Source organism: Tachyglossus aculeatus, chromosome 10 (assembly GCF_015852505.1).
Source record: "Tachyglossus aculeatus isolate mTacAcu1 chromosome 10, mTacAcu1.pri, whole genome shotgun sequence".
Taxonomy (NCBI): domain Eukaryota; kingdom Metazoa; phylum Chordata; class Mammalia; order Monotremata; family Tachyglossidae; genus Tachyglossus; species Tachyglossus aculeatus.
Genome location: NC_052075.1, coordinates 2,136,357 through 2,163,329, shown reverse-complemented (window position 1 = coordinate 2,163,329; position 26,973 = coordinate 2,136,357). Strand labels below are relative to the sequence as shown.

Genomic DNA, 26,973 nt, shown 5'->3' with positions numbered 1-26,973 from the left:
GCTCTTTCTGGTCTTCCGGAAACCCCAGTTCATGTGGGGCTACAAGGTGAACAGGTTGTCCCACTTGGGGCTCACAGTCTTAATCCCCATTTTACAGATGAGGTCGCTGAAGCCCAGAGAAGTGGAGCGACTTGCCCAAGGTCACACAGCAGACAAGCGGCGGAGCCAGGATTAGAACCCATGTCCTCTGACTCCCAAGCCCGGGCTCTTTCCACTGAGCCACGCTGTGTCTCTGAGCCATGCTGCTTCTCCCAAGCACTTAGTATGGTGCACTGCACGTAGTAATTGCTCAACAAGTATCACTGATTAATAATAATAATAATAATAATAATGATGGTACTCATACTCTATTTAATTTATTTGTACATATCTATTCTATTTATTTTATTTTGTTAGTATGTTTGGTCTCTGTCTCCCCCTTTTAGACTGTGAGCCCACTGTTGGGTAGGGACTGTCTCTATATGTTGCCAATTTGTACTTCCCAAGCGCTTAGTACAGTGCTCTGCACATAGTAAGCGCTCAATAAATACGATTGATGATGATTGATGATGGTATTTGTTAAGCGTTTACTACGTGCTACGCACTGTTCTAAGCACTTGGGGGGGGAATACAAGATAATCAGGTTGTCCCAAGTGGGGCTCACAGTCTTAATCCCCATTTTCCAGATGAGGGAACTGAGGCGCAGAGAAGTGAAATGACTTGCTCAAAGTCACACAGCTGACAAGTGGCGGAGCCAGGACTAGAACCCATGACCTCTGACTCCCAATCCCAGGCTCTTTCCACTGAGCCACGCTGCTTCTCCTGATTAAGGGGTCTTAATCAGGAGAAGGGGTCTCCAATGCCACTGGTAAAATGGGGCTGGTCACCATCCTGCCCTCTGAAAATATCGTGAAGGCCCAATAGCATGGAGAGCTTTGGGGGGAAAAAAAAAACCCAACATATCGGGGCCAATTTTTATTTTCTTTTTTGGTTAAACAATTCAAGATTCCTGGACCTAGCTGAGGTGGCAGCCTGGAACTAGGGAAAATAAACAGTTGGCAGTCACTCAAAACAGAGCAGAGTGGTGTCTTGGTCACAACAAAGCAGTCTGCTGAGTTTTCACAGAGGAACAAAATGCAAATTTAGCCCCATCCCATTAAGTCAGAATGTTTCAAAGGACATCTATCAGGGAAAAAGAAGAAAACACCTTTCTAATTGAATTGGGAGGAAGGTGGGCAAATGAGATGAGGTGGGGGAAGGAGAGGCTGGGAGAGAGAAGGAGAAAGGGAGAGAGGGAGGGATGAAGGGAGGGAGGGAAGGAAGGAGAGGGAAGCAGCATGGCTCAGTGGATACTTGTACATATTTACTATATTTTGTTAACGATAATAATAATAATAATAATAATGTTGGCATTTCTTAAGCGCTTACTATGTGCAAAGCACTGTTCTAAGCGCTTGGGGGGATACAAAGTGATCAGGTCGTCCCACGTGGGGCTCACAGTCTTCATCCCCATTTTACAGATGAGGTAACTGAGGCTCAGAGAAGCGAAGTGACTTGCCCAAGGTCACAAAGCAGACGTGGCGGAGCCGGGATTCGAACCCATGACCTCTGACTCCAAAGCCTGGGCTCTTTCCACTGAGCCACGCTGCTTCTAATGATGTGCACATAGCTATAATTCTATTTATTCTGATGGCTCTGACACCTGTCTACACGTTTTGTCTTGCTGTCTGTCTCCCCGTTGTTGGGTAGGGACCGTCTCCATATGTTGCCGACTTGTACTTCCCAAGCGCTTAGTACAGTGCTCTGCACACAGAAAGCGCTCAATAAATACGATGGAATGAATGAATGAATGAATGAACAGGCCTGCGCGTCAGAAGGACCTGACTGCTAATCCCGGCTCCACCTCATTCCTGCGGTGTGACCTTGGGCAAGTCATCATCATCATCAATCGTATTTATTGAGCGCTTACTATGTGCAGAGCACTGTACTAAGTGCTTGGGAAGTACAAATTGGCAACATATAGTGAAGCAAGTCACTTTACTTCTCTGGGCCTCAGTGACCTCATCTGGAAAACTGGGAATTAAGAATGTGAGCCCCATGAGGGACAGGGAATGTGTCCGACCTGATTAACTTGTATCTTCCCCAGTGCTTAGAAGAGTGCTTGGCACATAGTAAGCACTTAACAAGTAGCACTTAAGTCTCCTTCTAGACTGTGAGCCCACTGTTGGGTAGGGACCGTCTCTATATGTTGCCAATTTGGACTTCCCAAGCGCTTAGTACAGTGCTCTGCACACCGTAAGCGCTCAATAAATACGATTGAATGAATTCATGAATGGCCTGGAATGCTCTCCCTCCTCAAATCCCACAGACAGTGACTGTCCCACCCGTCTCCTACGATTGAATTGAATTGAACAAGTATAATAATAATAATAATGGAAGGAGAGAGAGGGAGGAAGAGGAGGAGGATGGAGGGGACACAAACTGATTCAATTCAAAATTCAATCTTTACAAAGGCATTAAGCTATTTCAGAAATTCGCCAAACTCTATTTTTCCAGGGAACCCAATAAATGATTGATGTTCATACACGCTTAAAGCACACATATCTTCAGGCTGTGAGCCCACTGCTGGGTAGGGACTGTCTCTATATGTTGCCAACTTGTACTTCCCAAGCGCTTAGTACAGTGCTCTGCACACAGTAAGTGCTCAATAAATAGGATTGATTGATTGTGGGGAAAAAAAAAATCACTCAATCTAGGAAAGAAGCTCTTCTGCGAAAGGCAAACGTAATCTTTCCGTATTCGTGTGAGCGATCTATGACATTGCTGAGCGCTTGCTTGTTGCTTGTTGCAGAGCACTGTGCTAAGCCCACGGGCGAGTACAATAACATAAGCAGATAAGACCTGGCTTTCAAGGTGCTTACGGTCTATTTAGGGGCTGGACAGGGATTGAAATAAATTAAGGGGCTGGAAAGCAAATAAATGTTGGTGGGAATCCGAGTGCTTAGCACGTAAGACTAAATGTGGGTTAGGCGGGAGGGAGGGAGGGGGAAAAACCGGTTGGAAAATGAAAGCTTGGGAAGGCTTCCTGCAGGTGATGTGATTTCAGTACAGCTTTGAAGATGGGGAGAGTGCTGATCCATCAATCCATCAATCAATCAATCGATCCATCATATACGTCGGGGGAGGGGGTAACCCTGGGACACTGTTCATATCTGCAAACCGCTTTTAAAATCTCCCTTTTCCAGGAAGTCTTCCCCAATTAACTCACCCCCTTATTTCCACCTTAGTATTCCTGTGCTACATTCATTCATTCATTCATGCTACATTCATTCATTCATTCTTCATTCATTCATTCACTTATGCTACATTCATTCATTCATGCTACATTCATTCATTCATTCATTCGATCGTATTTATTGAGCACTTACGGTGTGCAGTGCTTGGAAAGTACAATTTGGCAACATATAGAGACAGTCCCTACCCAACAACGAGCTTTGTACCTGACGAATTACATACCCTACTTAAACACTAATCTTTTTATTTTAATGGTATTTGCTAAGCGCTTACTATGTGCCAGGCACCTTACTAAGCACTGGGGTAGATAAAAGTGAATCGGGTTAGACCCACCCGATTCCTTCAATCATATTTACCGAGAGCTTACTGTGTGCTGAGCACTGTAGTAAGTGCTCGGAAGAGTCCAATGCAACAAGAAGTGGACACATTCCCTGCCCACAACGAGCAGTCTCTGTCCCACATTGGGCTCACAGTCTTTATCCTCATTTTACAGCTGAGGCCCAGTGAAATGAAGTGACTGCCCCAAGGTCACACAGCCGAGTGGCGATGTCAGAATTAGAATCCAGGTCCCTCTGGCTCCAAGGCCTCTTCTCTTATACTTAACAACCCTGGGTCTCAGTTACCTCACACGATTGATTGATTGATGTTGCCAACTTGGACTTCCCAAGCGCTTAGTACAGTGCTCTGCACACAGTAAGTGCTCAATAAATACAACTGATTGATTTCTCTCCCCCAGTCCCCCTCTCCATCCCAACATCTTACCTCCTTCCCTTCCCCACAGCTCTTGTATATATGTTTGCACATATTTATTACTCTATTTTACTTGTACATATCTATCCTATTTATTTTACTTTGTTAGTATGTTTGGTTTTGTTCTCTGTCTCCCCCTTTTAGACTGTGAGCCCACTGTTGGGTAGGGACTGTCTCTATATGTTGCCAACTTGGACTTCCCAAGCGCTTAGTACAGTGCTCTGCACACAGTAAGCGCTCAATAAATACAATTGATTGATTGATTGACTGACTGAGATGGAGATTAAGACTGAGAGCCCCATGTGGGACATGGACTGTGTTTAACTGGATTACCCCAATGCTTAGAACAAGTCCAGCATGCACTTCCCAAGCACTTAATACAGTGTTCTGCACATAGTAAGTGCTCAATAAATATGACTGATTGAATGAATGAATGAATGAGCAGTGCCTGGCACAAAATAAATGCTTAACTAATATCATTTTTTAAAAAAAAATGGAGTTGGTATACACTGAGACGGACATTATAATAAATTTCAGAGAGGGTAAACAGCAGAATATAAGGATATGCTCAGAAATACTGTCCGTTGGGAGGGGGATACTGAAGGAGAACAGATACAAGCGCCAAGGTGACCCAGAAATTCATTCATTCATTCATTCAATCGTATTTATTGAGCGCTTACTGTGTGCAGAGCACTGGACTAAGCGCTTGGGAAATACAAGTTGGCAACATATAGAGACGGTCCCTACCCAACAGCGGGCTCACAGTCTAGAAGGGATAAGAGGGAAAATTGGGGGGGGACCGAGATGTTAATCATGGAAGGCTTCTTGGAGGAGATATGATTTGAACTTTCATATAGTACTCTATCCTTCTGAGCTCAGATTTGGTCCATTATTTGCACTTATCAAGATACACAGCCTTTCGCTGAGCGTCGAGACACGTGGGAATACAACGTATGGGGCAAAGAGGAAAGGTCTGTCTCCCCCTCTAGACTGCAAGCTCATTGTGGGCAGGGAACGTATCCGCTGGTTGTTGTATTGTGCTCTCCCAAGCGTTTAGTACAGCGCTCTGCACACAGGAAGCGCTCAAATGATAGGACTGACTGAGCGGGCAGGAAGGTCAGACCGGAAAGCCAGGGCCCGGAGGAGGCTCAAACCGCCACTCCCGGCCCCTCGGTTCGAATTCAGTCCCACCAACGTCGTGGTGGGAGGGAAGCCAATTCCGCCCTGTCCGACTGCATTTTCTCTTGCGACGTTTGGAAAATGTACCTTATGCGGCAGGGCTTCGGGGCAATCCATCACGGTTTGAAAAAAATGCGAATGAGTAATTTCAAGCAGCCAAAAGGGGCTGCATACCCACAAAAAGAAATGAAATACAGCGGCCTCCGGGCTCCAAGACTGTCAATTCAACACTTTTTTTACAGCATTTAACACCCGTGGCCTGAACGGCCTAAATAATAACGCTGAAGAAAAAAAACAAAACAAAACCCAATCGATAGATGGTGCAGGGGAAACTTTCACCCACGTCAATGGAAGCACTGACCGCTTTTCTGAAGAGGTTGCTCGTTTTCATTTTCCAAACCACGGGCTGGCTCGTCGCTTTCCGCATCGTCACCGTCCAAGTTGGTTTCCGTCTCCATGACTCCGGTTAGAAACAGAGCTGACGCCTTTGATGGCACTATAAAAAAAAAAGGAAAAATGGGTGACCTGGTCCATGAAACACGGGAGTAAAATAATAATAATAATGGTATTTGTTAAGCGCTTACTTTGTGCAAAGCACTGTTCTAAGCGCTGGGGAGGTTACAAGGTGATCAGGTTGCCCCACGGGGGGCTCACGGTTTTAATTCCCATTTTACTAGAGACCGCTCTTGCGTGACTTCGATCCGAAATTATTTTGGTGAATAATAACAATGATAATGTTGGCATTTGTTAAGCGCTTAATGATTTATTCAGTCTCTCTGGAGGATATGAGCTAACACTGTGCGAACAGCTCTGCACTAGGAGCTTAGGAAGACAGAATAAGAGGAGCCCCCTTTTTTCTCTCCTCCTCCCCATCCCCACCTCCTTCCCCTCCCCACAGCCCCTGTATATATGTTTGTACAGATTTATTCCTCTATTTATTTTACTTGTACAAATTTACTATTCTATTTATTTTGTTAATAACGTGCATCTAGCTTTATTTTTATTTATTCTGACGTCCTGACACCCGTCCGCATGTTTTGTTTTGTTGTCTGTCTCCCCCTTCTAGACTGGGAGCCCGTTGTTGGGTGGGGACCGTCTCTATATGCTGCCAACTTGGACTTCCCAAGCACTTAGTACAGTGCTCTAGCGCTCAATAAATACGACTGAATGAATGAACCACCGCGAGGGCCCACCTCCGCATTATTAGGCAAACGTCTCCATGCCTTTTCAGCTCCTCTCAATAAATACGATTGATTGATTCATTGATTGCTTCCCTAATCGAGAGAGGTCCCCAGGACGCAGTCACGTCCGTCAAACTTGAGGTTTAAAGTTGTTTTTTTTCTTTAAAAACACTCGTAAAGCACTTACTTTGTGCCAGGCACAAGGGAAACAAGGTAATCAGGTTGGCTGGTCCCTGTCCCACCTGGGGCTCCGAGTCTTAACCCCCATTTTACAGGTGAGGAAGCTGAGGCTCCGAAAAGGCCATTCGTTCATTCTAACATATTTATTGGCGGTTTACCGCATTCAGAGCACTGTACTAAGCGCTTAGGGAAGTACAGTACAGCACTGAAGAGAGACCATCCCAGCCCATATGCAGCAGACACGCGGCAGAGGAGGGAATAAAGGCCCCAGATCCATCTTCCTCCCAGGCTCGGCCTCTATCCGGCCGGAGAGAGAAGCAGCGTGGCTCAGTGGGAAGAGCTCGGGATTGGGAGTGGGAAGTCCCAAGCGCGTAGTACAGTGCTCTGCACACAGTAAGCGCTCAATAAATACGACTGAATGAATGAATCCGCCAAGCTAGCTCTCTTTCTCCCTTCAAAGCCCTACCGAGAGCTCACCTCCTCGAGGAGGCCTTCCCACACTCAGCCCCCTTTTCCCTCTCCTCCTCCCATCCCTCCCTGCCCTACGTCCTTCCCCTCCCCACAGCACTTGTATATATTTGTACAGATTTATCACTCTATTTATTTTACTTGTACATAATTACTATTCTATTTATTTTGTTAATGATGTCCATTTAGCTTTTATTCTATTTGTTCTGACGATTGTGACACCTGTCTGCGTGTTTTCTTTTGTTGCCTTTCTCCCCTTTCTATCATCATCAGCAATCGTATTTATTGAGCGCTTACTGTGTGCAGAGCACTGGACTAAGCGCTTGGGAAGTCCAAGTTGGCAACATCTAGAGACAGTCCCTACCCAACAGTGGGCTCACAGTCTAAAAGGGGGAGACAGAGAACAAAACCAAACATACTAACAAAATAAAATAAATAGAATAAATATGAACAAGTAAAATAGAGTAATAAATATGTACAAACATATATACAGGTATATATAGACTGTGAGCCCGCTGTTGGGTAGGGACTGTCTTTATGTGTTGCCAACTTGCACTTCCCAAAGCGCTTAGTCCAGTGCTCTGCACACAGTAAGCGCTCAATAAATACGACTGATTGATTGATTGATTGAATGAAAGTCATGGGTTCTAATTCCGGCTCCACCGCTTGTCTTTCTGTGTGGCTTTGGGCAAGTCAGTTCACTTCTCTGTGCCTCAGTTCCCTCATCTGGAAAATGAGGATGACGGCCGTGAGCCCTACGTGGGACAACCTGATTACCTTGCATTCATTCATTCAATCGTATTTATTGAGCGCTGACTGTGCAGAGCACTGTACTAAGCGCTTGGGAAGTACAAGTTGGCGACCTATAGAAACGGTCCCTACCCAACAACGGGCTCACAGTCTAGAAGGGGAAGACAGACAATGAAACAAAACACGTGCACAGGCGTCAAGTCGACAGAACAAAGAGAATTAAAGCTCGATTCACATCATGGGAAGCAGCGTGGCTCAGTGGAAAGAGCCTGGGCTTTGGAGTCAGAGGTCACGGGTTCAAATCCCGGCTCCGCCAACTGTCAGCTGGGTGACTTTGGGCAAGTCACTTCACTTCCCTGGGCCTCAGTGACCTCATCTGTAAAATGGGGATTAAGACTGTGGGACAAACCTGATCACCTTGTAACCTCCCCAGCGCTTAGAACAGTGCTTTGCACATAGTAAGCGCTTGATAAATGCCATTATTATTATTATTATCATTAACAAAATAGATTATTAAATTGTATCTTCCCCAGGGCTCCGAGGAGTGCTTGGCACAGCATAAGCGCTTAACAAATGCCATCATCATTATTATTATTATTATCCACCAGGCCACGCTCCCCTTGGACACTACAAGGAGCGAATGTTACACGGATCCGTTGGTCATCAATCAATCATATTTATTGAGCGCTTACTATGTGCAGAGCACTATACTAAGCGCTTGGGAAGTACAAATTGGCAACATATAGAGACAGTCCCTACCCAACAGTGGGCTCACAGTCTAAAACTAAAAGCGATGACCAGGCTCCCACTCTGGGCATCGCTCCGAATTTCCGGGCCGCGCCCGGGTCGGAAGGACGATTCCAGAGTGGGAAAGACGAGCCGAAAAGAACAAGACGGGGCGGGGAGAGTTACCTCCGTCCGGAGCTTCTTCGGGAGGGAATTCGAAGAGCGGCGGCGGCGGCGGCGGTGTCTTCCGGCGGACGAGAGTGAGGTTCACCACCCGGCCCGTACGGCGCAGGACGTCCACCACGTCCTGGTTGGTGTAGCCCTGGATGTCCAGCCCGTCCACCTGAATAATAATAAATAATAATAATAAGGGCATTTGTTAAGCGCTTACTATGTGCAAAGCACTGTTCTAAGCGCTGGGGCGGTTACAAGGTGATCAGGTTGTCCCGCGTGGGGCTCACAGTCATCATCCCCACTTTACAGATGAGGTAACTGAGGCCGAGAGAATCAATCAATCAGTTCCCTCATCTGGAAAATGGGGATTAAGGCCGTGAGCCCCATGTGGGACGGGGACTGTGACCACCCTGATTAGCTTATATCTACCCCATGCGTGGTACAGTGCCTGGCACATCGTGAGTGCCTTAAAACCAGAAAAAAAATAATAATTGTGGTATTTGATAAGCATCTACTGAGAGGTGGCATCAATCCAAGCAAATTGGGTTGGAACCCGAAACACAAACTTACAGTCTAGGCGGGGACATCCATTAATATAAAGAAATTATTTAGAATATAGGATTTAAAGATACTCACAAAAGTGATGTGGGGTACACTCTTGCTTTCTATCAATCAATCAATCAATTGTATTTATTGAGCGCTTACTGTGTGCAGAGCACTGTACTAAGCGCTTGGGAAGTACAAGTCGGCATCAGAAAGTGGACAGAACACAGGTCTGGGAAGGCGAAGGACCTGGGTTCTAATCCCAGCTCCACCCCACGTCTGCTGTGTGACCTCGGGCAAGTCACTTCACTTCTCTGGGCCTCAGTTCCCTCATCTGGAAAATGGGGATTAAGGCCGTGAGCCCCATATGGGACAGGGACTGTGACCATCCTGATTAGCTTATATCTACCCCATGCGTGGTACAGTGTCTGGCACATCGCGAGTGCCTTAAAACCAGAAAAAAAATAATAATTGTGGTATTTGATAAGCATCTAATGAGAGGTTGGCATCAATCCAAGCAAACTGGGTTGGAACCCGAAGCACAAATTTACAGTCTAGGCAGGGAGATGACCATTAATATAAAGAAATTATTTAGAATATAGGATTTAAAGATACTCACAAAAGTGATGCGGGGTACACTCTTGCTTTCTATCAATCAATCAGTCGTATTTATTGAGCGCTTACTGTGTGCAGAGCACTGTACTAAGCGCTTGGGAAGTACAAGTCGGCATCAGAAAGTGGACAGAACACAGGTCTGGGAAGGCGAAGGACCTGGGTTCTAATCCCAGCTCCACCCCACGTCTGCTGTGTGACCTCGGGCAAGTCACTTCACTTCTCTGGGCCTCAGTTCCCTCATCTGGAAAATGGGGATTAAGGCCGTGAGCCCCATATGGGACGGACACTGTGACCACCCTGATTACCTTGTGTCTACCCCAGGGCTTAGAACAGTATGCGTGACACACAGTAAGCGCTTAACGTTCAATTTATTCATTCAGTCGTATTCATTGAGCGCTTACTATGTGCAGAGCACTGTACTAAGCGCTTGGGAAGCCCAAGTCGGCAACATGTAGAGACGGTCCCTACCCAACAACGGGCCTCACAGTCTTGAAGGGAGAGACAGACAACAAAATATGTGGATAGGTGTCAAGTCATCAGAATACATAGTAAAGTTAGATGCACTTAATGCACTTCTCCCCCTTCTAGACTGTGAGCCCGCTGTTGGGTAGGGACCGTCTCTAGATGTTGCCAACTTGGACTTCCCAAGCGCTTAGTAACCAATCAATCAATCAATCGTATTTATTGAGCACTTACTGTGTGCAGAGCACTGGACTACGCGCTTGGGAGGTCCAAGTTGGCAACGCATAGAGACGGTCCCTACCCAACAGTGGGCTCACAGTCTAGAGGAAATTTTCTCTTAGTACTCTTAGTACAGTGCTCTGCACACAGTAAGCGCTCAATAAATACGATTGATTGATTGTACACATTTATTACTCTATTTTACTTGTCCATATCTGTTCTATTTATTTTATTTTGTTAGTATGTTTGGTTTTGTTCTCTGTCTCCCCCTTTTAGACTGTGAGCCCACTGTTGGGTAGGGACTGTCTCTCTATGTTGCCAACTTGGACTTCCCAAGCGCTTAGTACAGTGCTCTGCACACAGTAAGCGCTCAATACATACGATTGATTGATTGATTGATGCACTTAACAAATACTATCATTATTATTACTGACTCCCGCCCAGTTTTCCCAGTGAACCACGACACTCACAGCGACGATTCTGTCGTGAATTTGAATCCGGCCGCTCTGGTCGGCGGCGCTGCCCGGGATGATGTTCTTCACAAAGATCCCCGAGGAATCCACTGGGGTCACACGGGCGATAACAGAAACGGGAAAGATTCCTGGTTAGCCCTCCACTACTCATTCATTCATTCAATCATATTTACTGGATGCTTTCTATCAATCAATCAATCATATTTATTGAGTGCTTACTGTGTGCAGAGCGCTGGACTAAGCGCTTGGGCAGTCCAAGTTGGCAACATAGAGAGACAGTCCCTACCCAACAGCGGGCTCACAGTCTAAAAGGGGGAGACAGAGAACAAAACCAAACAGACTAACATAATAAAATAAATAGAATAGATATATACAAGTAAAATAGAGTAAATAAATACATCATCATCATCATCATCATCAATCGTATTTATTGAGCGCTTACTATGTGCAGAGGACTGTACTAAGCGCTTGGGAAGTACAAATTGGCACCATATAGAGACAGTCCCTGCCCAACAGTGGGCTCACAGTCTAAAAGGGGGAGACGGAGAACAAAACCAAACATACTAACAAAATAAAATAAATAGAATAGATGTGGACAAGTAAAATAAATAGAGTAATAAATATGTACAAACGTATATCCATATATACAGGTGCTGTGGGGAAGGGAAGGAGGTAAGATGATACATACAATCATATATACATATGTACAACATATATACATATGTACATCGTCATCACGATCATCATCATCGTGAAGGGAACACTGCCGTTGAACCCGAGGTTTAAAAACAGGTATTTCACTGAGAGAGCACGGCGGGAGGAAGAGCTGCCAAGAATTATTCAGGATTTTGCCTACATTAGCATCCCTGATTTTTCCCACCTGTTCTGGCAAGACCCTAATTGCAAAAAAACCAAATCCACCACACACAAACACAAACGTACGCACCCCAACTCTAAAACCCTACTGTGTTGCCCGGATGTTCCTATAAAACACCAAAAATATTCCATACTTTTTGGATTCAGCTGGTGGTGGTTTCTCTCAGATTCTGCATTTATGGGCCCTTCTCCCACCTTTTAATCAGCACCAGACCCTTTAAACTGAAGGAATTTCTGCTAATTACCCTGAGAGAGAGAAGCAGCATGACTTCGCGGCAAGAAGCTGGGCCTGAGAGTTGGAGGGCGTGGGTTCTAATCCCTGCTCAGCCAGCTGTGGGATCTTGGGCAAGTCACTTAACGTCTCTGGGCTCCAGTTACCTCACCTTTAATATGAGGATTAAGACTGGGAGCCCCACGTGGGACAACCTGATCACCTTGTATCCATCCCAGCACTTCGAACAGTGCTTGGCACACAGTAAGCGCTTAAATGCCATCATTATTACTGAGAAGCAGCGTATATGTATATATGTTTGTACATATTTATTACTCTCTTTATTGATTGATTTATTTTACTTGCAGATATCTATTCTATTTATTTTATTTTGTTAGTATGTTTGGTTTTGTTCTCTGTCTCCCCCTTCTAGACTGGGAGCCCACTGTTGGGTAGGGACTGTCTCTATATGTTGCCAACTTGGTCTTCCCAAACGCTTAGTACAGTGCTCTGCACACAGTAATCAATCAATCATATTTATTGAGCGCTTACTGCGTGCAGAGCACTGGACTAAGCGCTTGGGAAGTACAAGTTGGCAACATATAGAGACAGTCCCTACCCAACAGTGGGCTCACAGTCTAGAAGGATCCCGCGGACTGTGAGTTAATGCCTATGATGCCAACTTAAAACCCACTGAGAAGAATCTCGATTTGAAGGCGAATCAAAAGGGCACGGGCCTGGAAACCAGAGGACCTGGGTTCCAATCCTCCCACTTGTCGGTCGGGTGCCTCTGGGCAAGTCATTTCACTTCTCTACGCTTCAGTTACCTCTTCGGTAAAAAGGGGATTAAACCCTCCTCTTTCCAATTTAGGCTGTGGGCCCCGGGTTCCCCACAGCACCTGTATATATGTTTGTACGAATTTATTACTCTATTTATTTTACTTGTACATATCTATTCTATTTATTTTATTTTGTTAGTACGTTTGGTTTTGTTCTCCGTCTCCCCCTTTTAGACTGTGAGCCCTCTGTTGGGTAGGGACCGTCTCTATATGTTGCCAACTTGGACTTCCCAAGCGCTTAGTACAGTGCTCTGCACACAGTAAGCGCTCAATAAATACGATTGATTGATTGATTGATTACATTGTATCTACCCAGGGCTTAGAACAGTGCTCGGCACAGAGTAAGCATTTTACAAGTACTTGAAAAAGAAAGTCCCTGCAGAGCAACCGTGGTCTTATTTCAGAGGCCTGACTCGTAAAGGTCCAATCAATCGATCAATCGTATTTATTGAGCGCTTACTGTGTGCAGAGCACTGTACTAAGCGCTTGGGAAGGACAAGTTGGCAACATAACGTCCAATGTTTTTATTCAAAATAACTTGGCGACGGAGTCATTCCGACACAACGTCCGTACGCAGAATGAAAAGGCACTTACCCGTATTAGCTCCTCCAACGTACCCAACGATTGTAATGCCCAGACTCTGGCCATCTTTTTTGATAAGTTCAACGTCATAAATATCAAAGGGAGAACTGCCCTAGAAGGAAAAAATAAAAAACAACACAGCCAAAGGGTGTCTGAGGTGGTGAGAACGGCTAATTTTTTCCATGAGATTCCGAGGGAGCGAGCCGGGGGAACTGGAAGGTCACAGGGTTGACTTGGGAAAGAAGAAGTGTGTGTGTGCGGAGGAAGCGGGAAAGTTAAGATGAGGTGTGAAGTTTGGAAGCGCTTAATATGAAAACAACCGGGAGGAAGCAATTTTTCTAGAGCTGCCGGTGATTTCAGAAATCCCGACAGTGAAATGAAGTCAGGGCAAGAGCCTGGTGCCCGGGGTCTGGTCGGAAATCAAAACGCTACTGGGAAGGAGTCCAAAAACAGCTCCCAATTTCTTTCCAAAAGCCAGCGGGACTTCTCCGTCGCCCGCTCGGCCAAGCTCCTCTGGCTTCCCAATCCCCCCTGAGGCCATGGAGAAGCTCCAGGGAAAATGAGGCGGCGGAGGACAGGGCGTCTCGTGGGCCGGGGTGGGAGAACGTGGCTGAGGAATTTTCCGCGCCCTTCATCATTGTCACCATCAATCGTATTTATTGAGCGCTTACTGTGTGCAGAGCACTGGACTAAGCGCTTGGGAAGTCCAAATTGGCAACATATAGAGACAGTCCCTACCCAACAGTGGGCTCACAGTCTAGGAGGGGGAGACAGAGAACAAAACCAAACATACTAACAAAATAAAATAAATAGAATAGATCTGTACAAATAAAATAAATAAATAAATAGAGTAAAAAAAAAATATGTACAATCAGGGAAGCGGCTCGGCCCGGTGGCCGGGAAGAAAGAAGTACGTGGGTTCTCACCCCGGCTCCGCCACTGGTCTGCTGTGTGACTTTGGACAAGTCACTTCCCTTCTCTGGGCTGTGAGCCTGCTCTTGGGTAGGGACCATCTCTATTTGTTCCCAACTTGTACTTCCCAGGCGCTTAGTAGAGTGCTCTGCACACAGTAAGCGCTCAATAAATACGATTGACTGAATGAATGAATGGGCCTCAGTTCCCTCATCTGCAAAACGGGGACTGAGACCGTGAGCCCCCATGTGGGATGAGGACTGTGTCCAACCTGATTAGCTCGGATCTACCCCAGTGCTTAGAACATATTCATATTCAATCGTACTTATTGGGCGCTTACCAATCAATCAATCGTATTTATTGAGCGCTTACCGTGTGCAGAGCACTGTACTAAGTGCTTGGGAAGTACAAGTGGGCAACATAGAGAGACGGTCCCTACCCAACAGTGGGCTCACAGGCTAGAAGAACAGTCTAGAACAGCAGCGTGGCTCAGTGGAAAGAGCCTGGGCTTTGGAGTTAGGGGTCATGGGTTCGAATCCCTGGTCTGCCAATTGTCAGCTGTGTGACTTTGGGCAAGTCGCTTCACTTCTCTGGGCCTCAGTTCCCTCATCTGTAAAATGGGGATCGAGACTATGAGCCCCACTTGGGACAGGGACTGCGTCCACCCCGATTTGCTTGTATCCACCCCAGCGCTTAGTACAGTGCCTGGCGCATAGTAGGCGCCTAACAAATACCATAATTACTATTACCATTAGCTGCTTCACTAAAGCTCCTCTCCCAAATCAGGAGAGAATAAACGGAGGCCTTTTCTCTGATAAGCTTCTTGGAGGAGAGGGAAGGGCGGGCGGTGAGACTCGTGACGACTGTAATCAAATCAATCAATCAATCAATCGTATTTATTGAGTGCTTACTGTGTGCAGAGCACTGTACTAAGCGCTTGGGAAGTCCAAGTTGGCAACACAGAGAGACAGTCCCAACCCAACAGTGGGCTCACGGTCTAAAATGCCGCTTCACAATCGAAGCAGCATTGGGACCGTCCCAAGGGCTCCGCTCTGCCTCCCCAAAATAGTCGTTTATTCATTCAATCGTATTTACTGAGCGCTTACTGTGTGCACAGCATCATCATCATCATCATCAATCGTATTTATTGAGCGCTTACTATGTGCAGAGCACTGTACTAAGCGCTTGGGAAGTACAAATTGGCAACATCTAGAGACAGCACCGGACTAAGCGCTTGGAAGGTACGATTCGGCAGCAGACGGAGACGATCCCTACCCAACAATGGGCCCGCGGCCTAAAATAACAGCTGGTTTTTCGCTTTAAAGCACGGGCCCGCACTTCCCTATATGTATATATGGTTGTACATATTTATTACTCTATTTATTTATTTATTTATTTTACTTGTACATTTCTATCCTATTTATTTTATTTTGTTGGTATGTTTGGTTCTGCTCTCTGTCTCCCCCTTTTAGACTGTGAGCCCACTGTTGGGTAGGGACTGTCTCTATGTGTTGCCAACTTGTACTTCCCAAGCGCTTAGTACAGTGCTCTGCACATAGTAAGCGCTCAATAAATATGATTGATTGATTGATTGATTGATTCCCTACCGCCCCGTTCAAAGAAATCACCACTGAGATTGGACGGGGTATCCCGGGCTGACCAGAAAAGACAGAAAATTCAAAGCGCTCCCCCAAGGAAGCTCCATTTTCAAGTTTTTCTAGGCAAGGAAGGAAGCAGTGTGGCCTAGTGAGCACAGGCCTCGGAGTCCAAGGATTTAAATACTAATCCCAGGATCACCCCTTTTCTTGCTGGGCAAATCCCTTCACTTCCCTGGGCCTCAGTTCCTTCATCATCATCAATCGTATTAATTGAGCGCTTACTATGTGCAGAGCACTGTACTAAGCGCTTGGGAAGTACAAGTTGGCAACATATAGAGACAGTCCCTACCCAACAGTGGGCTCACAGTCTAAAAGATAAAAAGGGGATTAAGACTGTGAGCCCCGAGGGGGACCGGTGAACAACCTGAGTGCCACGGCGCTTAGTACAGCGCCTGGAACATAGTAAGGGCTTAACGAATACCATTAAAAAAAAAAAAAAATCCAGGCAAGGAAACCAACAGTCAGCTTTACTGGATAATCTACCAGCACTGGCTCTCAAATCAACGACCTACTTTATTCATTTAGTGGTGCCGAACTGTATTTCCCAAGCGCTTAGCACAGTGCTCTGCACAGGGTAAGCGCTCAATAAATACGATTGAATGAATTCGATCGTTCAAACGTATTTATTTGACATCTTTTAGACTGTGAGCCCACTATTGGGTAGGGACTGTCTCTGTATGTTGCCAAATGGTACTTCCCAAGCGCTTAGTACAGTGCTCTGCCCACAGTAAGCGCTCAATAAATACGATTGATGATGATGATTTATTGAGCGCTAACCGTGTGCACAGCACTGTACTAAGCGCTTGGGAAGTAAAGCACAACAATTAACAGTGACATTCCCTGCCCACAATGAGTTTACAGTCTAGAGGGGGGTTAGACAGACATCAATACAAATCAATAAAATTCTAGATCAATCAATCAATCCCAGTATGCGCATGCCACTTGTCTAATCGTGTCGACATTTCCCTTATGGCACTGCAGAGCTGATGGCAAAAAAGGGCCGAGGCTGTTCTGGGATTACGTAAAATCAAAGTATTTATTGAGCGCTTACTGTGTGCAAAGCACTGTCCTAAGCGCTTGGGAAGTACAATATGTACATAAGTGCTGTGGGGCTGCTTTAGAGATGAGGGATCAATCTATCAGGGGAACTTAATGAGCGCTTACTAGGCGCAGAGTAATGTACTAAGCGCTTAGGATATATGTATATGTTTGTACATATTTATTACTCTATTTATTTATTTATTCATTTTATTTGTACATATCTATTCTATTTATTTTATTTTGTTAGTATGTTTGGTCTTGTTCTTTGTCTCCCCCTTTTAGACTGTGAGCCCGCTGTTGGGTAGGGACTGTCTCTAGATGTTGCCAATTTGTGCTTCCCAAGCGCTTAGTACAGTGCTCTGCACATAGTAAGCGCTCAATAAATACAATTGATTGATTGATTGATTGAGAGTACATATATCAGATTCCAGATCGTCTGGGAGGAACAGGCGATCCTGTTTTTAGAGTAGAGATTGATGTATTTATTTTACTTGTACATATTTACTATACTATTTATTTTGTTAATGATGTGCATCTAGCTTTACTTCTATTTATTCTGATGGCTTGACACCCGTCCACATGTTTTGTTTTGTTGTCTGTCTCCCCCCTCTAGACTGTGAACCTCTTGTTGGGTAGGGACCGTCTCTATATGTTGCCAACTTGGACTTCAAGTGCTTAATACAGTGCTCTGCACACTGTAAGCACTCAATAAATACGATTGATTGATTGATTGATTGACTGAATGAATGAATGAACAGCCAACTTGGACGGAATAGAGACATTCATTCATTCAGTTGTATTTATTGAGCGCTTACTGTGTGCAGAGCACTGCACTAAGCGCTTGGGAAGTACAAGTTGGCAACATATAGAGACGGTCCCTACCCAACAACGGGCTCACAGTCTAGAAGGGGGAGACAGACAACAAAACAAGTAGACAGGCGTCAATACCATCAGAATAAATAGAATTAGAGCTATATACGCATCATTAAGGAAGAACTGGAGCGGTCTATTAAGCATCGTACTAAGCACTGGGGTAAAATCAAGATGATCAGGAGAGAATCTGTCCACTTGTTTTGTTTTGTTGTCTGTCTCCCCCTTCTATAATAATAATAATGATGGCATTTATTAAGCGCTTACTATGTACAAAGCACTGTTCTAAGCGCTGGGGAGGCTACGAGGTGATCATGTTGTCCCACGGGGGGCTCCCAGTCTTAATCCCCATTTTACAGATGAGGGAACTGAGGCCCAGAGAAGTTAAGCGACTTGCCCAAAGTCACACAGCTGACAGTTGGCGGAGCCGGGATTTGAACCCATGACCTCTGACTCCAAAGCCCGGGCTCTTTTCCACTGAGCCACGCTGCTCCTCTGCTGCTTCTAGACTGTGAGCCCGTTGTTGGGTAGAGACCGTCTCTAAATGTTGCCGACTTGTACTTCCCAAGCGCTTAGTACAGTGCTCTGCACATAGTAAGTGCTCAATACGATTGAATGAATCATTAATAAAATAGAGTGATAAATATGTACAAATGTACACAAGTGCTGTGGGGAGGGGAAGGCAGTAGGGCAGAGGGGGAGTGGGGGCGATGGGGAGGGGAGGAAGAGCAGGGGAGCTCAGTGTGGGAAGGCCTCCTGGAGGAGGTGAGCTCTCAGTAGGGCTTTGAAGGGAGGAAGAGATGTGCGGAAGCAGGAAATTCCGGGCCAGGGGAAGGACGAGGGCCGGGGGTCAATCAATCAATCAATCAATCAATCGTATTTATTGAGCGCTTACTATGTGCAGAGCACTGTACTAAGCGCTTGGGAAGTACAAATTGGCAACACATAGAGACAGTCCCTACCCAACAGTGGGCTCACAGTCTAAAAGGGGGAGACAGAGAACAGAATCAAACATACCAACAAAATAAAATAAATAGGATAGAAATGTACAAGTAAAATAAATAAATGAATAGAGTAATAAATATGTACAACCATATATACATATATACAGGTGCTGTGGGGAAGGGAAGGAGGTAAGATGGGGGGATGGAGAGGGGGACGAGGGGGAGAGGAAGGAAGGGGCTCAGTCTGGGAAGGCCTCCTGGAGGAGGTGAGCTCTCAGCAGGGCCTTGAAGGGAGGAAGAGAGCTAGCTTGGCGGAGGGGCAGAGGGATTGGGGGCATTCCAGGCCCGGGGGATGACGTGGGCCGGGGGTCGACGGCGGGACAGGCGAGAATGAGGTACGGGGAGGAGATTAGTGGTAGAGGAGCGGAGGTTGCGGGCTGGGCTGGAGAAGGAGAGAAGGGAGGTGAGGTAGGAGGGGGCGAGGTGATGGACAGCCTTGAAGCCCAGGGTCGACGGCGGGACGGGCGAGAACGAGGCCCGGTGAGGAGGTGAGCGGTGGTGGAGGAGAGGAGGGTGCGGGCTGCCATGGAGAAGGAGAGGAGGGAGGTGAGGTAGGAGGGGGCGAGGCGATGGACAGCTTTGAAGCCGAGAGCGAGGAGAGACAGGAACTTGGCAAACGGTGCCAAAACAAGCTTCGTGTTTGTACTTACGGAGCTAAGAGGCCTGGTCTGAGCGGCAGGCAAGGCGGCCACGGGCCCAGAGACGGGGGTGGGGGGAGTCACTGAAATCTCGCCGAGCGGGTCGCGGGCCACCACCATCTTAACCGAGTTCCCGCAGTTCCTTAGCACCTGGGCCACTTGCTCACTCGTCATCCCTTGCACGTTCGTGTCTCCGATTTTTAGGATATGGTCCCCCGTCCGGAGTTTTCCATCCTACAGAGGCGCAGACCAAGGAAACGGGAAATGTTCGTAGAGTTTATTCGGCGCTCCAATCGGTAACCGCCAAGCGACACATTGCAATCAACCGATCGTATCCGTTGAGCGCTTACCGAGAAAATGGTATATGTCTGTATATATGTGTTTAAATTCTCCTACCATTTTTCCCAGCTCTTGCTATAAATATATATTTAATGTATTTACTTAAACCCACAGACCCACACAAATATGCTGGAGAAATAACTATGGGGATCCGGGAATTAATTCCCACTAACCCCGTGCACCAAGTTGGGAGACGTGGTCCCTGGTCACGACAAGCTTATCTGCGTTCTCGACATCGGAAACTTCGAAAGTTGCGGGCGGGGGACGTGTCTACCGACTTTGTTAAATTCTTTCAGGTGCTTAACGCAGTTCTCGGCACATAGTAAGCGCTCCGTAAACACCACCGGTTGACTGAAAACAACAAATAAATTCCCTGTTTATTTACTCGATACTCACTGACCATGCAGAGCAAGATGAGCAGTTGGTGGACTCCAACCAGCTCAAATCTATGATTATCTTTGTCTCAGCTTTTCTCATCATCATCAATCGTTTTTATTGAGCGCTTACTATGTGCAGAGCACTGTACTAAGCGCTTGGAAAGTGTACTCAATCAATCAATCTAGGGTATTGACTGAGCGCTTACTCTGTGCAGCGCACTACACTTGGAAGAGGACGATACAACAGAGTCAGCGGAAAAGAATCGGTGGATCGAGTCCCGATTTTCGGCCACAGTGTCCGGGCCACGAATCCCGGGCCCGAGAACCACCGCTGCGGTGATTCTTCCCCCTAACTTCTTCTGAGGAGAAGGATTAGCTGCTACATTTAAAATCAAAAGCCGCTAACCCGATTCGGAGGCTAGGGTGGCCCGCTTTCGATTTTCGCGGAAACCCCGCGGAATCACGCGGCGTCGATACTTAAAACCGAGACATCCGCTCTGTCACGGCCGAGACAGCTGGTAGGTGAGGACCGGCACGTACGGAAGGTTGGATCGGCTCGCCGCTCCCGGCCGCGACCTCTCCGGCTAATCCCCGATCCCTCGGAGTTGAAGGGAAGAGGCGGGGAGTCTGCCGCACTGGAAAGTGGTGGCCTTTCCACCGCGGCGTGAACTCTCCTCGCATTTCCTCCTCTTCCCTCCGCCGGGAAACTTGAGGAAAATGAACGGGGTGGAGAGAGACGGGGAGATGAAACAATGAGCCGGGGAGAGTGGCAAGACTCAAACTGCGGTGGTTAAGGTGGAGAGCACTGGGAGGGGAAAGAGGGGGGAAAAAGTGGAGGAGGAAGGAGGGCAACAGCTGCTGGAACGGACGCATCTGGGATTGGCAGGAGTGGGAGAAACTGGAATTTCAGAAATTCTGCTTTCCCCTCGTGACGGCAATGATAATGATTACGGTACTCATTAAGTGCTTTTACTATGTGCCGAGCACTGTTCTCAGGTGCATTTTCGCACCAGAAAAGCGCCAGCCCTCCTAAAAATGATATCGGCAGCCGGCTGCATTTTCCCTGATTAAAAGTCTTCTGGTCCCCGACTTAATTTAATTGACCAAAGCAATTGAGCCACCTCACCGGGGAACAATTAACTCTCAGCAGCCACACAACCAGACAACAACCGTCTGCAAACTTTCCCCTTCTTCCGGCACGAGGTTTCCAGGGTTAGTGGGAATTCATTCCCAGATCCCCACAGTTATTTCTCCAGCATATGTGTGTGTGTGTGTGTGCGTGTAAGTCAATATATTAAATATATATTTAGAACGTAAGCTGGGAAAAAGGGTAGGAGGATTTAAACACATATATACATACATATACTATTTTTCCCAGCTCGTGCCTAATTGGAACTGATGGGCTTAATTTGCATCTGTCACTGAAAGCCAAACAATTTGTTCATTACCGAAAAACAGGTGTTCTGGAAAGGCAGTGAGGAAAGACACATTTATCACCCCGATGGATAGGGGTCGGACTCAAGCAACAGCCTCGTTTCCCAACTCCGGCTCCTCAGATTACTAGATTTCATTTCCATCTTGCAATGGGGGCCTGCTGTTCTCCTTTGCTGGCGTATTAAAACCCAGACCGTTGCGTTCAGACATTTCGAGTCGCTCACGGAAATGAAAATTTAACTGAAAGGCAATAATTTCAAGAAGACTGGGGGGAAAACTAAGGATCAGCAAGAGGATCGTTACTTTAACCATCTAACCTGTAACTACGCCCGAAAATAAACACCTTCTCGTTAACCGGCAGAGTCTGGGAAAAAGAACCATCCAAAGCGAGGGGATTTTCTGTGGAAACTAACGTTCCAACACACCAGGCAGTTTTGAGACTTTAATCCAGTGAGCTCTTAGTCGCTCCTGGGTTGGCAAATTGCCTGCCAGGGAAACTAGGCCATGGTTTTGTTTTTCTTCTCTTTCCTTTCCCCTTCCTTCCTTTTTTCCTTTTATAACGTTTTCTTTCCTTCCTTCTTTTCCTTTCCTTCTTTCTTTCCTTTCCTTCCTTCTTTTCTTTCCTTTCCTTCCTTTCTTTCCCTCCCTTTCTTCCTTCTTTTCTTTCCTTTCCTTCCTTTCTTTCCCTCCCTTTCTTCCTTCTTTCCTTTCCTTCCTTTCTTTCCCTCCCTTTCTTCCTTCTTTCCTTTCCTTCCTTTCTTTCCCTCCCTTTCTTCCTTCTTTCCTTTCCTTCCTTTCTTTCCCTCCCTTTCTTCCTTCTTTTCTTTCCTTTCCTTCCTTTCTTTCCCTCCCTTTCTTCCTTTTCTTTCCTTTCCTTCCTTTCTTTCCCTCCCTTTCTTCCTTCTTTTCTTTCCTTTCCTTCCTTTCCCTTCCTTCCTTTCCCTTCCTTTCTTCCTTCTTTTCTTTCCTCTCCTTCCTTTCTTTCCCCTCCTTCCTTTCTTTCCCTCCCTTTCTTCCTTCTTTTCTTTCCTCTCCTTCCTTTCTTTCCCTCCCTTTCTTCCTTCTTTTCTTTCCTTTCCTCCTTTTCCTTCCTTTCCTTTTCCCTCCTTCCTTTGTTTCCCTCCCTTTCTTCCTTTCTTTCCTTTCCTTCCCTCCCTTTCCTTTTCCCTTCCTTCCTTCCTCCCTTCCTTTCATATCTTTTTCTTTCCTTCCTTTTTTTCTTTCCTTCTCTTTCCTTTCTTCCTTTCCTTCCTTTCTCTCCTTTTCCTTTCTTTCTTTCCTTCCTCTCTTTCTTTCCTTTCCTTCCTTCCATTCTTCCTCTCTTTCTTTCCTTTCCTTCCTTCCATTCTTTCTTTCTCTCTCTCTCCCTGTGACTGTAAGACTCTCCTCTACACTGTAATCTCCTTGTGTGCAGGGAATGTGCCTGTTAGAGTATTATTACCTACCTCCCTATTTCATTCATGGCATCTATTGAGCACCTATCATGTGCAGAGCACTGTACCTATCACTTGGGAGACTTCAATCAAGTTAGAAAACAGAATCCCTGCCCCTAATTTAGGGGGGGAGACAGACACAAAATAATTTGAGAAATGGGGAAAAAACAAAGAATGCAAAAATGAATAGGTGGATGAGTTGGGGCTTACATATAGTCAATTTCCTGGTATTGAATTTAGTTTCTTTAAATTGTCAATTTAAGTCTTACGGTCTTTTAGTCATCACCTACACTCTGAGAAGTCAAAACCCTGAACAACATATTGCAAAACAACTCCCCGAACAAAGTTCAGTTGGCAATCTCTAGCCATTATCAACTCGGGTTGAATCCGAACTCTGAGCTCCAAGGTGAAGTTTCTCTATTCCTTTCGGACACAAGCTGAGCCACTCGATACTAATCATTAATACTCAAAACAGAAATACGATTTAATTACTAATCTGGTTATAATAATGATGGTATTTGTTAAGCGCTTACTATGTGCAAAGCACTGTTCTAAGCGCTGATTATGTTTCCAATACCTTTCTGAATTACACGTAAGGCCGGAGTTGAACTCGAACAGATACTGAAGGCAAGAAAGAAAGCTTCTAGACTGTAAGCTCGCTGTGGGAAGTGACTGTGTCTGTTTATTATTATATTGTATTCACCCAAGCGCTTAGTACAGTGCTCTGCACACAATCAGCACTGGATAAATACGACAATGATTGGATGAATGTCGTTTAGCATAAGCGGTGTCTTCCCCAAATCTCTTCCTGTTACAGGCATCGGCCGTTAATTAGTGATGGTTTTATACCCTTCTCTTTAAATATACATGGGCGTTTCTTTTACGGCTGTCGAGAGGATTTTGATTGTCGTTGAGACTTTATAAAATAAACAGGACGAAACGCGCATTACCCTGTCCGCCAATCCCCCGGGAACGATAGTCCGGACGACGACACCGCTGGATTTTCCTCCGACGATTCCGAAACCCAGGCCCGACCCATCGTTAACGAGCTCAACGTCTTCGACGTGGCCCCAGCAGATCTGCAACGAGGTGACGGGCGACAAGGATGTCAACGAGCGGCATTTCTTTCAAAACCGGCCGGAAACTGCCCACGCCACTCATTTTAGCGCGTTTTTTTAGGGCGCGGACTACGGTTCCGTTAGAATCCTTCAGAATTAATTCACCACGGCCGCGTAAGTTAATGATGGCATTTATTAAGCGCTTACTATTTGCCAAGCACTGTTCTAAAACTGTGAGCCCCCCCATGGGACAACCTGATCACCTTGTAACCTCCCCAGCGCTTAGAACAGTGCTTTGCACATAGTAAGCGCTTAACAAATACCATCATTATTATCATTATTCTAAGCACTGGGGAGCTCACATGGCGATCAGGTTGTCCCACGGGGGGCTCACAGTCAATCCCCATTTTACAGATGAGGGAACTGAGGCGCAGAGAAGGTGACTTGCCCAAAGTCACACAGCTGACAATTGGTGGAGCCGGGATTTGAACCCATGACCACTGACTCCAAAGCCTGTGCTCTTTCCACAGAGCCACGCTTTCATTCATTCATTCATTCATATTTATTGAGCGCTAACTGTGTGCACAGCACTGTACTAAGCGCTTGGGAAGTACACGTTGGCAACATCTAGAGACGGTCCCTACCCAACAGCGGGCTCACAGTCTAGAAGGGGGAGACAGACAACAAAACCAAACAGACTAACAAAATAAAATAAATAGAATAAATATGTACAAGCAAAATAGAGTAATAAATATGTACAATCAATCAATCAATCGTATTTATTGAGCGCTTACTATGTGCAGAGCACTGTACTAAGCGCTTACAAACATATAGACAGGTTCTCTAAGTTGATGGCTGAGGGGCTGGGGCTTTGGCCTTGAAATCCCAGTGGGGTTTCGATTCCTGCCTGCTCACAGCCAATTTCTCGGCGTGTAGAACAGGGCCGGATACATAGTAAGCGCTTAACAAATACCATCATTCCTGTTATCAATCGTATTTATTGAGCGCTTACTGTGTGCAGAGCACTGTACTAAGCGCTTGGGAAGTACAAGCTGGCAACATATAGAGACGGTCCCTACCCAACAGTGGGCTCACAGTTACGTTCCACGCGCACGGTCACAATAAAGAAAAGCAACTCTTCAATATCTAGGCTCTGGTCGACTTTCTGTGCATCTCGGACCAGACGGATCGGGAATTCAGAGATGTTCCGGGCGACTGTGCTTCCCTCTAACAACATTATTATTATTAATAAATTATTATTATTATTTATTGAGCGCTTAATACAGTGCCCTGCACACAGTAAGCGCTCAATACGATTGAATGAATGAATGAACCTGATTCGTTTGTTTCTACCCCATTGCTCACTACAGTGTCTGGCACATAGTAAATGCTGAGCTAATACCATTGTTGTTATTATACAAGCTCATCAGGATCATTCATTCATTCAATCATATTTATTAATAATAATAATAATAATAATCATGGCATTTTATTAAGCGCTTACTATGTGCAAAGCACTGTTCTAAGCGCTAGGGAGGTAACAAGGTGATCAGGTTGTCCCACCGGGGGCTCACAGTCTTCATCCCCATTTTACAGATGAGGTAACTGAGGCACAGAGAAGTTAAGTGACTTGCCCAAAGCCACACAGCTGACAAGTGGGGGAGCCGGGATTTGAACCCCTGACCTCTGAGTCCAAAGTCCGTGCTCTTTCCACTGAGCCACGTTGCTTCTCCTTATTAAGCGTTTACCGTGTGCAGGGCACTGTACTAAGCGCTTGGGAAGTACAAGTCGGCAACAGATAGAGACGGTCCCTACCCAACAATGGGCTCAATCAATCAATCAATTGTATTTATTGAGCGCTTACTGTGTGCAGAGCACTGTACTAAGCGCTTGGGAAGTACAAGCTGGCAACATACAGAGACGGTCCCTGCCCAACAATGGGCTCAATCAATCAATCAATCAATCAATTGCATTTATTGAGCACTTACTGTGTGCAGAGCACTGTACTAAGCGCTTGGGAAGCACAAGTTGACAACATATAGAGACGGTCCCTACCCAACAGTGAGCTCACGGTCTAGAAGGGGGAGACCCAATCCCTGTCCCACATGGGGCTCACAGTCATAAGCCCCATTTTACAGATGAGGAAACTGAGGCACAGAAAGTTGCGAGGTGCCCAAGGCCACACAGCGGACAAGTGGTGGAGCCGGGATGAGAACTCGGGTCCTTTTAACTCACCGATCCGGGTGTTCATTCATTCATTCCCTCATATTTACTGAACACTTACCGTGTGCAGAGCCCTGTACTACTACTAATAATGGTATTTGTTAAGCGCTTACTATGTGCCAAGCACCGTACTAAGCGCTGGGGGAGATACAAGGCAATCAGGTTGTCCCACGTGGGGCTCCCAGTCTTCATCCCCATTTTACAGAGGAAGCAACTGAGGCCCAGAGAAGTGAAGTGGCTTCCCCAAGGTCACACAGCAGACAAGTGGCGGAGTCGGGATTAGAACCCATGACCTCTGACTCCCGAGCCCGGGCTCTTCCCACTGAGCCACGCTGCTTCTCTGCGCTTGGGAAGTAGGATACAACAGGAAGTAGTCACATTCCCTGTTCACGGCGAGCTAAGTCACTTCACTTCTCTGAGCCTCGGTTCCCTCAACTGTAAAGCCGTTACCGTTTTACCGTGGCTCTGCCGCTGGTCTGCTGTGT

General features: G+C 46.2%; 1 protein-coding gene across 1 annotated transcript in view; it reads right to left on the bottom strand.

Annotated features, from left to right (window-relative positions):
• Positions 1-26,973, bottom strand: part of PATJ (PATJ crumbs cell polarity complex component) — a 254,691-nt gene that overhangs the window by 196,902 nt on the left and 30,816 nt on the right. The window contains 7 exon segments of the mRNA XM_038752385.1: positions 5,564-5,680; positions 8,580-8,583; positions 8,677-8,850; positions 10,991-11,082; positions 13,514-13,613; positions 19,637-19,858; positions 24,158-24,286. Coding sequence (XP_038608313.1) covers positions 5,564-5,680; positions 8,580-8,583; positions 8,677-8,850; positions 10,991-11,082; positions 13,514-13,613; positions 19,637-19,858; positions 24,158-24,286 — 838 coding nt within the window.